The sequence below is a fragment of the Nuphar pumila genome, chromosome 12 (genome assembly GCF_984573655.1).
Source record: "Nuphar pumila chromosome 12, dmNupPumi1.hap1.1, whole genome shotgun sequence".
NCBI classification, from domain to species: Eukaryota; Viridiplantae; Streptophyta; class Magnoliopsida; order Nymphaeales; family Nymphaeaceae; genus Nuphar; species Nuphar pumila.
The window spans coordinates 56002305-56015280 of NC_143260.1; the positions used below are offsets into that span (position 1 = coordinate 56002305).

The window sequence follows — 12976 nt, forward strand, 5'->3', positions numbered from 1 at the left end:
CAGCTCAGCACATAGGGACCACTTTCCAAAACTCATAAGTACGCACACATAGTGCCTACTATGTTTTGTCTTCTCTTCGTGTTGGCCAGATATCTGATCCAAAACTTAATTTACTGGGAAATAGCTAGGTTTCAGGAGACATTACAGATTGCTTCACAAAAAGTCACTTCATTATACACTCAAAAGTTCTCATTCTATGATGTCATCCCTAAAGCAGTCAACCAAACACCTCATAATCCTTCTCATACAAATTAACTTCTTATTGCTTCCAGAATGATCTTTTAAAAGTCGTATTTTCATCAGTAATCATATTATTACCTTTAAAATTCAAATTTCAACCAAAGAAACTATGAGAATAAAACCTCCAAGAATAGATAAGATCCTAGCCATTACATTGGCCTTAAACACAACACTTCCAGAATGGAAACATCCATACAATCCACTGTGCATAACTATTAGCACATCATGTCAAGGAAGGTGCAAAGAATGAGGAGACAAAAGCATTGCAAAATTTAAGTCATACATTAGTCCATCTTGATTTCTGATGACCACCACTCGGCTAAAACCCTTCTGCAGCCAATAACGAGTTCCTTACAGCTCCCAACCAATCATTACAACAACCAGAATCAACAGCTCCAGAAATTGTATTGCAGCTCCTCTGAAGAACCATTTGTTACTTGAGCAACAATTAACTCTCCACATGCTTTCCTTGATGAAACTCCCATCCTGTTTTCATATCATCTTTTAAGTTAAATTTCACCACTCAGTAAGGCATATTTAACAGGAACGAGCCACTAGAAACCACTTGACAAGTTAATCGACTTACACTGAACCATACTTTGTCCACATATACAAGCTGTAAGTTCATCAAGTGTTCGTCAGTTCGTGTAATATGGCCCTTGGTGATAAGTTTAATGTCATATCAGTTTTTTTGTTCATCAACGTGGGCTGTGAAAAATGTTCAAATAGGATGTTGCAATTGGTTAGATGTGCAAAATCCCTAGTAATATGGATACAAGCTCCGTCCAACTGTGAGTTATTTACCTCTGACCTTGACAAGAATTTTGCACTTGACTGAGATTGAGGAGTAGGATTCTCACATGGAGTAGAAGAAGCTGCGACAACATCTAGACAATTATTTTTGAAATATTTCCAACTTCCCATGTTTAAAAATAATGCAGGAAAACTAAATCTAAAATAACATCATATTTTGTAATGACGTAGGGCTTGTGGAATGTGTATGGATTGATTAAGCTCAAAACCTTGGTACAAAGTACTCATAAAAAGATATACACCAGGACAAAGAAAACTTCTGCAATAACCTCAACATTTTGCCCAAAAAGATCTCATTTAAAATAATGCTGGTATTCTTAGTGCGTTCTCTATTTTCCAAAGCATCTTTAATCATAGTCATACCCTCTGTCACAATATCTTGGTCAAATATGTTGAGCCAGAACAAGAAGAGTCACTATCAAAATCCAATGGATCACAAAGCGCCAATGAGAACTTTATTTAAACAGATATTTCTGGACAATAGGAAACCGAAAAGAACCTACCAAGTGTTTTCTTCACCTTTACATTTCTTCTTTTATTCTTATAACATACACTACTAAACCAACTATACCTCTATTCTTATAGAATACATATTCTGTGGCATATATGTTCTTCAATCCTCAGTCATGATCTTAAAACCAACTATACCTCCATGCAGAGAAAAGGATTAAATAGTACCCAAATTTGGAACCATGAAGGACTCTATCACACACATTGCCATCAGATCTTAATGATTTAGCTCATCATAAAATTAGAGCTACCAAAATCAATTGATATCACACATAATTCTAGACCTATAAACCTTATAATTTGTATCTGGATCTTAATCAACCTGAAACTCATGACAATTCAAGCATACAAAATACTAACAAAATCATCAAGAACCCCCTGCTTCTGTACTAAAAATCCAATTATGGATAAGCTACATGACAAGACAAAAGAATTATCCATGAAGGCCTTAGCTTCCCATCAAAACAATTAATAGCACTCAAGCATCACAACTAGCACAATGATATCATAAATTACACAAAGTCTCAGTCCAATTATTTGTTATGGTAGTCTTACAAGACATGCTTCCAATACAGATTGTGTGACTCCAAACTTTGTATAAGATACACACACATTACACGTGTATGAAACAGAGCGAGAAAGAGAGGAACATCTGGGTCTTGATGTTCGGAACAACCATCATTTTTAGAAGAGCACAAATTGCGCCAGATGCCTACAATAGCAATGCCAACCATGATAGACTGTGATCTAAATTCTTTTCAGCACCAAAATGGTCTCAAAAGTAAGCGCAAGGGTAAGTGCCGGGAGAAATGGATGAGAAAACAAAAAGAAGCTACAACTGCGACCACCAAAACATATCTCTAATATCATATTATATGTTTTGTTCATCATTAGTTTTTCCTTGTTTTTCATAAAAACAGGACCATCTCTGGAAGAATCTCAATCAGATATTTCCACCTTTTTTCTTTTTTTGCTATATTTTTTTAACTTTCATGATTTCATCCTTTTTAACTGTTTCCTGTCAAGCACTGGGATCTAAAAAAAATCCAAGCCATTCAACTCAGGCACCATTAATTTCCCTCTTTCAACTTGTACAGGCTTTCAAGTGCAATTGTGTTAAATATGTATATATATTATATACATAAATGAAGTGCAATTTTTTAATGTTTATGTCCATACCCATACCATGCATAGGTGATTTAACTTGTGTGCTAAATGTATTAGGTTTTAAATGTTTATGACCATACCTATATCAGGTATCTAATTTGGGTATTAAATGCATTGGAATGTACTTAGATATGCATACACATATTTAAATGTGTGATCTATGTAGCCATCTCATGTTTATTGAGAGTCCAAATACAACTTTGTGCCAAACACATGAAACCAGCTTGCCATCTAACACATAACTAAATTCAAAGGAAGCATAATTAAATGTTCCACAACTTGTTAATTGTGTACTTATCAACAGTAATAACTAACACTTAAAGCCATATTTGATCTCTGTAAAGCAGAATGACTGGTACTGTGACACACAGTATCAGTCCCCATGACCAGAAATAACAATTATCATTGCTAAAGATTCCCACCTAGTACATAAAAAAGCCACAAACTGTCTGATCACTTTACTGACTTCAGATATTGAGATAGATATACTAAACCAGTCTTGAAAGAAACTGTGATCTCCAAATGCAACCATGTGCCACTGCCAATAAATAAATCAACAAATAAATGTACCCGATCAGAAACTGAAATGTGAAGATCTGACCTTCAAACTCGACCAGTCATGATCTTTTTGATATGTGCACAAAATAAGCAAAATAGCAGCTTGAATAACTGTTGCCACCCGTAGTTGAAACAAATCCAAAAATCCTATCCCCAAAGGTACACCCACATGCTGCAAGTTATTCATGTCTGCTTCATGAAATTACATGGTTATAGCTATGAAAAAAAAAAGGTGGAATCACCTGCTACCTCTCATTCAGAAGGCTCCATCAACAACTTAGGCTACCACAAGTTTAACGTAACAAACAATACATTTACCTCTAGGTTATAATGCATGAAGATATTTCTTGCGACCTTTGTAGCCATAACTTATTAATTGTACTTCAAAAAAGAGATTGTTTTTCTTATATGAAGTGCAAACTTTAACTGAAGAACCCATTGGAGTTCCTATTCATTGAACAATAAACAATCTCCAAACCATTGTAATTGGAGATATATTTCCTATTTTTCCCATAACTATGTTATGTCAATTGAGTTTCACCTTGGAAACTGCACATATGTGTCATCCTATAAGATTGTATCGGCAAGCATAATTCGGATTAGTCTCTAGAAGCCTATTTTATATTAAAGGCATGTAACTTGTTTTCATCATAGTAACATGTTTGGCAAGGATTATTTCTTGTAAACCAGGTACACTTAACCTACTATCTTCTAATAAAGTTTGTGTTGGAGAAGAAACTTTGAACCCTGCATCAAAGAGTTGTTTCCGTTGACCACCGACCAAGATCATGCATGCACACAAGCATGCACAAGTGAGAAAAGGGAGAAAAAAAAACAGTTTTTATAGGCATTCCTTCACAAACCAGCATGCAGCAACATGATAAATCCCAACATATATGCCACATCAATTTTGGAGAACTACAGTCATTTAATCATATCTGAAGACCTCGCCATAAGAATTTCCTGACATATTATCTGAAGAAAAGGCTACAGGTAACTATACTGATAATTAATCTTTATCATTTACTGTATCAATGACAATAGCATGGTGAAACCATCATTCTCTATGCTTCAAGTGTCCATGCAGCCAGCCATGACCTAGTGTGCAACCAGAACCGAAACAGGTTAAGGTCTGACTAAGCTACTTCTTTATATTATCCAGGCTTTAAGCTAATGAAAAATCGCCCATCAGCTTCAAATAACAGTTCTGAACAAATATTGTTATAAAGAGACTATGAATAAATCCAGCTTATAGAACATTTAAACTTTTCTCAGATCGTCATTACTCAACTGACATCATTGATAGTCAAAATAACACCCATGCAACTTGACATGGGTCAAATACAGGCTCCTTTCAACTCCAAGACTATGTAAGCACTCTAGAATACAATGATGTATTCATGCATCTTTCTGTTTCTGTTATGCTAATCCTGTGCCCATCAAATCGGTTTCAGACTGCCACAATGTTCCTAATGCTTCGATGTGATGTCAATCTCACTAATCATTTCTTCGCGTTTAAACGACATCGTGTGCAACAAGTTCAATTTTAAAGAGCACGTTTACAAACGAGGAATCACATAATCTACATTCCTTGTTGGTTGGTACGGTTATTAACTTGCATTACAAAGTCATTTTTTTAGATTTAAAACAAAAGGTTCACATATAGAGGGGTGGAAATGGAGAGAGAAGAAGTGATATTCACTAACATCCAACCAGCATTCCTAACACGGAAAAAACGCCAGAGAAAAAAGAAATGAAGGAAAAGAAGAAAGAAATCCATATTGCAAGCACAAACGTGAGCCCAATAATTTTCACATTAATAAACAGTCAGAACAATCAAGAACAGCGCAAGAAATCTACGAAAAAGGCTAAAAACAAGAAAGAAGAAAGAAAAGGAAAGGTCAAAAAAAAAAATTTTGTGCTTGCTTGCTTGTTCAAGTACCCAAAGACTTCAACTCTTGCAACGTTAATTTAATCTGTTCCTGAACGAGCTCTATCCTCTTCAAATAGACCTCCAACTCCAAAATCTGCTGCTTCCGCCACCTATCCTCCGAGCCGACGGCCTTGAACTCGCCCGCTCCACCGAAACTCAACGGCAACGGATTCATCCCCAATCCAAACCCCGAGTGCGACGGCCCATTCACCGCACAATACATCAGTTCCTTGAAGATCGGCGACAGGCAGCTCCGAACTGTCTCCTCCACCACGCTATGAACCGACGGGATCCCGCAGTTGCTCCCCGAACCAATTCTCTCTTCTCCTCCTCCACCAGAAGCTCCACTTCCTCCACCGTCTGCCACCAGCTGTGGGGGCGGAGGAGTCGGCTTAGAGGGCTGAGCGTGAGCCTTTTTCGAGCCCCGTCCTGGCTTGTGCTCAAGAACGGGCTCCTCGTCGTCGTCCACGACGGGGACGTACCCTGCGTGCCAGATCTTCTTCGAGATCTCGAACGTCAACTGGTCGTGCGCGCTCTTGAAAGCGAAGTCCTTGCCGGCACTGAGCTTCCGGACGACGTTCCGGTACTTCTTCTTGAGCCTCCGGAGCTTCTCGACGAGCTGGTTCTTGTTGAAATCGAATTGCAGGGCGGCCTTCATCTGCTCGTAGAACGGCGTCATGTCGTGGAAATTGGCGTTCCCCCTCCGGGAGTACTCGTAGAACCCGTTGAGCAGCCCGATCTCGTCCTCGTCCGTCCAGAGCCTCTGGAACAGCCGGCGCGAGTCCTCCCCGAAGCTGACGATCGCCTTCTTCTCCGCCTCGGAGTCGCCCAGTTGCACCTGCGCCGGGAGCGAGAGCGCGACCGTCATCGGCGTCACCGCCTGCGAGGCCGCCGCCGACGACCGGATGCGCTTGGTCTCGCTCTCGGCCGCGCCAACGGCCGGGAGCGGACGCTTGCCTCTGCCACCACCGGTTGAGCCGTTCTCCGGCAGGACGCCGCCGAAGGAGGAGGAGAAGGAAGGGGAGGGATTAAGGGCTAGGGTTTTGACCGCGACGGGCGTGACGTGGCCCTCTCTTCCTGCAACGCCCTCCGCTCCTTCGTAGTCGTCGTCTTCGTCTTCGTCGTCCTCCTCCTCCAACTCGTGATCTTTCTCCTCGTCGGACGACGACGCCGACGAGAAGGAGAGGGGGAGGTCGGGGCCGGGCGGGGACGGAGAGGGCATTTCGGGAATTTCCGGCTTCTTCCTCCCTTCCCTTTCGTCTCGCGTCGCTCCCGTTCAGACTCCGTCTGGAGCTCACCGAGAGAGAGAAAGGGGGTGAAGGTTTGCTCGTTGGTGTCTCTTAAATGACGGTCGTACCCTCGATCCGTCCGTGGAATTCCTTCCATCCTAACTAAACACTCTGTCGATTGGAGGGGGATTTGGTCATATCCCAATTGTGGAGTCAATGGCGTACCCACCTACGACCTACCTAATATGTCGCTCTTGGATACCTTTTGTAGGGTTGGGGTTTTCAACCAAATCCATCGGGTGCGTACCCATGCGGTTGGATCTTACTAGCATTTGTTTGAGTTCAAATTTCAACGGTAGAACAATAATCGTGTGGAGTGGATTGACTCTTTTTTTTTCCCTTTTTTTAGTAGTAACAAATATCATGATAATTCTATTTAAACGATAAAATTATGATAATGCAGCTTTTCTTTTTTCTCTTTTTCTCATGTATTCAATTTAGGGGTTTAAGTGGGTCAGATCCAGATCAGATGTCCAAACCGATCAAAGCTATTTGGGGCAGATCCGGTTCATCGAATAAATTACTTCAATTTTGTATGTGTGTTGAATAGAGGACAAATAATGCCCCTTTTTTTAGGAAAGAATAAACAAATGATGTATATTTGCTATAGTTGATTGTACCTACAATCTAGTTGGAACCTCCTGATATAAGTTACTTTGATTCAATCTAATCTTGTAAATGCTAGTAACCTTTGAATTAATAAATTTTTTAAACAAAAAATATGTTTTTTTAATCATAAAAAATTAGTATATTCATAGCCAATAACTTTTGAATCACTAGAAAACCTATATATAGGTCAGATTTTAATTATCCAAAAGTCGGTTCCTACTAAAGAAAAAAACATATAGATTACATGCATTCAGTTACTAGAAAATTACTAGAGGGCCATGAACATAAGTTCTCCCGCGTCAGAGAATTAGGCTAAACTTGGGTTTCCTCCATCATGTCCAATTAGACTTAGCCCCAAGGAGGGTTGGTGTAGTGGGGTGAGACCTTGGCTGCTATACGGACAGTCAAGGTTCGATTCTCATGGGCATCACCCCTCTGCGCAAGCCAACATGCATGGGCATAGCCCCTCTGCGCAAGCCAACACTTAACATAAGCCCTGGGGGCAGGGGTCCTAACCTCGGAGTTTTACACTGCCAGCACATCGACAGTAGGTATGGCAGGCTGAGCCAGCACAACCAGGTCTTCATGCTGGGTGCGGTTTCTTCCGATTATAAATCCAAAAAAAATGCCCTATTAAACTTGTATGGAGATATTGTTTGATATTTTATTCATGGATTTGGGTCCTTTAAAGATTGCAATGAGCCGGCAAAGCCTAATTTGAACATGAATATGCTGTTGCCTAAGAAGGTCGGGCCAAAGATTCAACCAGCTGGTCTATTGTCTACTAAGCCAAGTTGATTTGCAAAGATTCAAATCACTACTTGACTTTGGGTATGCTAGGCTGGGTTTGAATCACCAACTTTATCTATTATATTTATGTATAATAGCCAATCTAAGAGATAACCTTAAGAAACATTGACAACTAACAGTCTGATATTGCACGATTAAAAATAGCGCAACCGTTTGGTTTTTTATTGCTAGTCCACCAATCATATAAAGGATACATTTGAGATCACGGATCTAGGATTTGACATGGCATGGCCGGCTGCTGATGCAGCATAGGGTTTTATACAGGGGTGCAAACAGATTGGATCCTGTTAGATCCGAATTTGGATCTGCAATGCAAACATTAGATCGAATGAGGTAAGATTTAATCTGAATCCAAAGTACAAGTGACAGTATTGGATCGAGAAAAAATAAAAGAAAACAAGTAAAAAATGCAAACGATACCAATTTTGATTGGGATCAATTTCAGATCTGAATCCAACCTCTATCCAAAAGTAAGCTGATTGAGAAGATCCAACCGAATGCACATTCATATTTTACTTAACAGGGGCTTAAACTTGTGTGGCAGGAGCTGTTAGTGCACGTCACCTTGTGTTGGAACATTGCAAGTTGTATAACTGGTAGGGGTCTGCCTAACTTTCTCTGTCTAAAAAAAGGCACATACTCCCACCTAATAAAAGCCTTAAATTTTCACAAACTTCCAGTTTTTTTTATCAGACCCTATAGATATGATCTACAATCATTATTTAGTAGAAAAACAAATTTTGAATCATGTGATTATGACATATATAGGTTTTTCAAGGTCTTAAAATCAACGGCTCACAATGTGTCCAAATTTTATGACTTAAAAAACCTATTTATATGTCCAAAACAACAAGATCCAAAACATGATTCATATTAAATAAACTATGGTAAGTGCATCTATAAGGCCTGGTTGAGAATATGAAACCTACAACTATGATTTTTAGTAGGTAGGAGTAACTGATCCGGGAGCGCCATAATAATAATAATAATAATAATAATAATAATAATAATAATAATAATAATAATAATAATAATAATAGTTGTGAAGCAAGGTTGCCACTAAAGAAAACAGAAACAAGAAACATGTTCAGAAAACAAAAACGACAAACAAGGTCTTTTAGGTGCATGTGAAATGGGAAACAAGGGAACCGAGAAATTTACTGGGAAACATTTAAGAAAAAAAAACCTTAATAACCTAATAAATGAATAAAACCAAATATGAGAAACTTATATCCCACGAAAAGGGAACACATTTAGTACCTGGTATTTGAGAATGGCAAATCTCAAATGCATCCGGTCTCAAATGCATCCGGTCTGTAGAACATGTTTCTATTATGGTTTTGGAGTGAAGCTAAAAAACGAGAACCCTAGAGAGGTTTTCAGTTCTCACTCAAAACAAGAAAGTTATAGGCATATGTCTCAGCTTTTCAATGACTAAAAATGCAAGTTTTCAATGTCGGAGAGGCGAGATACATAATTGAAAACATATATTGTTTGGTAGAAAATATATATGTGATTTTCTCATATATTTTCTGTAATTTTCTCTTAAATATACGCAGCCTCCTAAACATGCAATTTTCGTATATATTTTCTGTGAATTCTTCTAAAATATATGTAAAATTTCATATATATATGTAATTTTCTCTTAAATATATGTATTTTTTTATTCATAAAAATCATATATATTTATGAAAAAAATCGCATATAAAGAAGAAAAAGCACATATATTTAAGAGAAAATCGCAAAAAACATATACAAAAATTGCATATATATCTTATGAAGAACAGTTTATGTTCTGAGGTCTGTATCTCTCCGCTCCGACATAAAAAATCTACATTTTTATAGTCGTTGGAAAGCTAAGACATAGGCCTATAACTTTCTTGTTTTGAGTCATATTCGAAAACCCATTTAGGGTTTCTGTTTTTTAGCTCTAAAACCAGAATAGAAGAATGTTCTGTAGACTGGAACAACCAAACAATATATCTTTTAGATGATGTTTCTCTCCAACCGCTCATCAGATCAAGGTGATCTTGGTGGTGTTGAAAAGCTAACATCCTAATCTATTTTTGACATTTTTTTTATTTTTCTTGGTTTTTAGCACGTGGCTAAAAAACAATATAAAATAGATAAAAAAAGTGTAGTCGTGCATTTTCCAGTATGCAGAGCATGCTTCTATTTAAGTTTTAGAATTTGGAAATGGGAACCCTAAAGGGGTTTTCGGCTCTAACTCAAAACAGAAAAGTTATAGGCCTGTGTCTCAGCTTTCTAATGACTGTAAAAATACAGGTTTTTAGACATCAAAGCGGAGAGATACAAACCCGAAAACATATTATGTTTTGTAGAAAATATATATGCAACTTTTGCATATATTTTTTGCAATTTTCTCTTAAATATATGCAAAGTTCCTCCTATATATGCATTTTTTCTCCTAAACATATGATTTTCTCATCACATATTTGAAATAAAATCACATATATTTAGTGAAAGATTGTATATATAGAACGAAAATTGCATATATTAAGAGAAAATTGCAAAAAATATATGAAAAAATCACATATAGTATTTTCTACATTATAGTCTATGTTCTCAGGCCTACATCTCTCTGCTCCAACGTTGAAAATATGTGTTTTTTACAGTTGTTGGAAAGTTGAGATATAGGCTTATAAGTTTTCTATTTTGAGTCAAAGTTGAAAACCCATCTAGTGTTACCATTTTTTAGCTTCAAAACCAGAATAGAAACATGTTTTGTATACTAAAACAACCAAACAATTTATTTTTCAGAGGATGTTTTTCCTCAACCACTCATCAGATCAAGGGGCATTGAAAAACTACCGTATTGATCTATCTCGATCTTTTTTTCTATTTTTCTTAATTTTCAGCACGTGGTTGGAAAATAGCATAGAAGAGACAAAAAAAAAGGTGTAGTCATGCATGTTTCAGTCTGCAGAGCATGCTACTATTCCGGTTTTATAATGCAAAAACATGAATCCTAAAGGGGTTTTCGATTTTGACTCAAAACAGGACCAGGCTTATGTCTTAGTTTTTCAACGACTACAAAAACACAAGTTTTCGACATCAGATCAAAGAGATACATATATGAGAACAAAGACTATTTTACAAAAAACAATCACATATTTGAGAAAAAATTCACATATATTTAAGAAATCACATGTGCAAAGGGTAAAAAGATATTTTTAAAATCAAATATTTGTGATTTTGGACATAAAGAGAATAGCAAAAAGTATAGGGCATTTCAAAAAACACAATATGTTTGTCGTACAGTACGGTCATTTTTGTATATTTTACATAGTAGGTTTAGGGTCTAAATTGTATTGCTTTTAACTTTTAAATTTATAAATGAGCTTGCTTGTGTTCATCTCGTTTAGCTAAACTTAGGCTTTTTATGAGCTCTCAAGCTCGGCTTAGTTCGACATAAGAAACAAGATAAGCTTGAACAACCTCTATTTTGTTAGTTCAACTCGTTTACCAACCCTAACCTTACCTAGAGATATGTGGTAATCAAACACCTCTAAGGCTTTGTTTGGGAGCCATAGTTGGAAGTTATATAAGAGTGGAGATGAGTACGATGATGGGTCGGTAGACATGGGAGTGGTGTTAGCGCAGCGTAAGTATCGTCACCCGTGAGAGATGATCCTATCAACAATGAAAGAGGGAGAGTTTAAGAGGTAGTTAAATGTCGCTGAACTGGAAGCAAAACCAAATGATAAATCACTCTTTCATAAATAGAGAAATATGTCCTAAGGGGGGTTGGCATATTGGGGTGGGGCCTTGGTTGCTAAGCAGTCAAGGTTCGATTCCCATGGGTATTGCCCCTATATGCATGACAAAGCATAGCATAGGCCATGGGGGCAGGGATCCGAGCCTCAAAATTTTACGTTGCTGGCACGACGACTATAGATATGGCAGGCTAAGCTAGCACGACTAGGTCTTCAGGCAGGGTGCAATTTCTTCTGGTTATAAGTCGGTGTGGGCATCAGGCCAGCCCACCAGGCTTTAAGTGCAGCCCGGCCCGACCCGACCCATTTACTAACATGTCAAGCATTGGCCTAGTTCTTAATGGGTTTGGATATGAAAAGCAACCCATGACCCGACCCATTGGCCCAATGGGCCAATGTGAAGCGAGTCGGGCTCAGCCCAGTTCAAACCCAACTAATTAGCGCAACTAATTAGGTAAATAGTAAATAATTAACAAGTTCCCATATACCCAACTAATTATCTTTTTAGTTTTCATAAAATTAATGCAACTAATTAGGTAAATAATAATAGCTACCAAATTATTATGCATTTAATTATTTTTTACTTTTATATTATTAAAAATTAATAAATAGCTTAGGCCCGTCTGGCCGGCCCGGTAGCCTGCGAGCCAACTTGGTAGCCTATAGGCCAATCCAGACTTGACCCATGTATGTAACGGGCTGGGTCGGCTTGGCTCGCACGACCTGTTGCCCACCCCCCTAGCTATATGGGTAGTTGGATGCACCAATTTATTTGGAAAACTAGGATAAGTTGGGAGAATTTGTGACACTCTATAATGTAAACTAACTTATTTTAGTTTTGTAGATATTGAAGTTTTTGAACTACTTTCCCTATTTATTAAGAAAATGACTACACTATACGATGAAAATGATGCATTTTCTAAGATGCACTACAATTTACCAAATCCGTGGAATGGACAATATCACAAGTTTTAATTTTTTTTTTTATCATTTTTACCCCTCGCAGGTGCGAATTTTCGATGTTAAAATAATACACCCACAAAACTCGTCAACAAAATCGCATTTAGGGTTGCGATATTCCAAAAAAAATATGAAATTTTAAACAATTTGTGAAACTCGCATTGCAAAAATGCTTTATAGTGTTGCGAAAGTTCGTATCTTGCAAAATTCAGAACAATTATCGCACTAGTATTGTGAAATTTCTTTTTGTTGCGAATATCCCTATGAATAGTATAAAAGCAAAGCTAAGGTTTTACAAAAACTAGGTTTTTTATGATATCCAACCAGTGAGAAATTATGGTTATTTTTCC

General features: G+C 37.8%; 1 protein-coding gene across 2 annotated transcripts; it reads right to left on the reverse strand.

The window, feature by feature from the left end:
• Positions 1-363: 363 nt before the first annotated feature.
• On the reverse strand, positions 364-6833 carry LOC149820920 (putative transcription factor At5g28040). Of its 2 annotated transcripts, none has more exons than XM_089982514.1 (2): positions 5231-6833; positions 364-726 (listed from the first exon to the last, which is right to left on the reverse strand). In XM_089982514.1, the coding sequence occupies exons 1-2, from the start codon at positions 6441-6443 to the stop codon at positions 689-691; spliced, it is 1251 nt and encodes a 416-aa protein (XP_089838640.1). In that variant the 5' UTR covers positions 6444-6833; the 3' UTR covers positions 364-688. The 2 variants fall into 2 exon arrangements, with proteins under 2 accessions (XP_089838640.1, XP_089838639.1); XM_089982513.1 differs by lacking the exon at positions 364-726 and adding an exon at positions 2568-3268.
• Positions 6834-12976: the final 6143 nt, after the last annotated feature.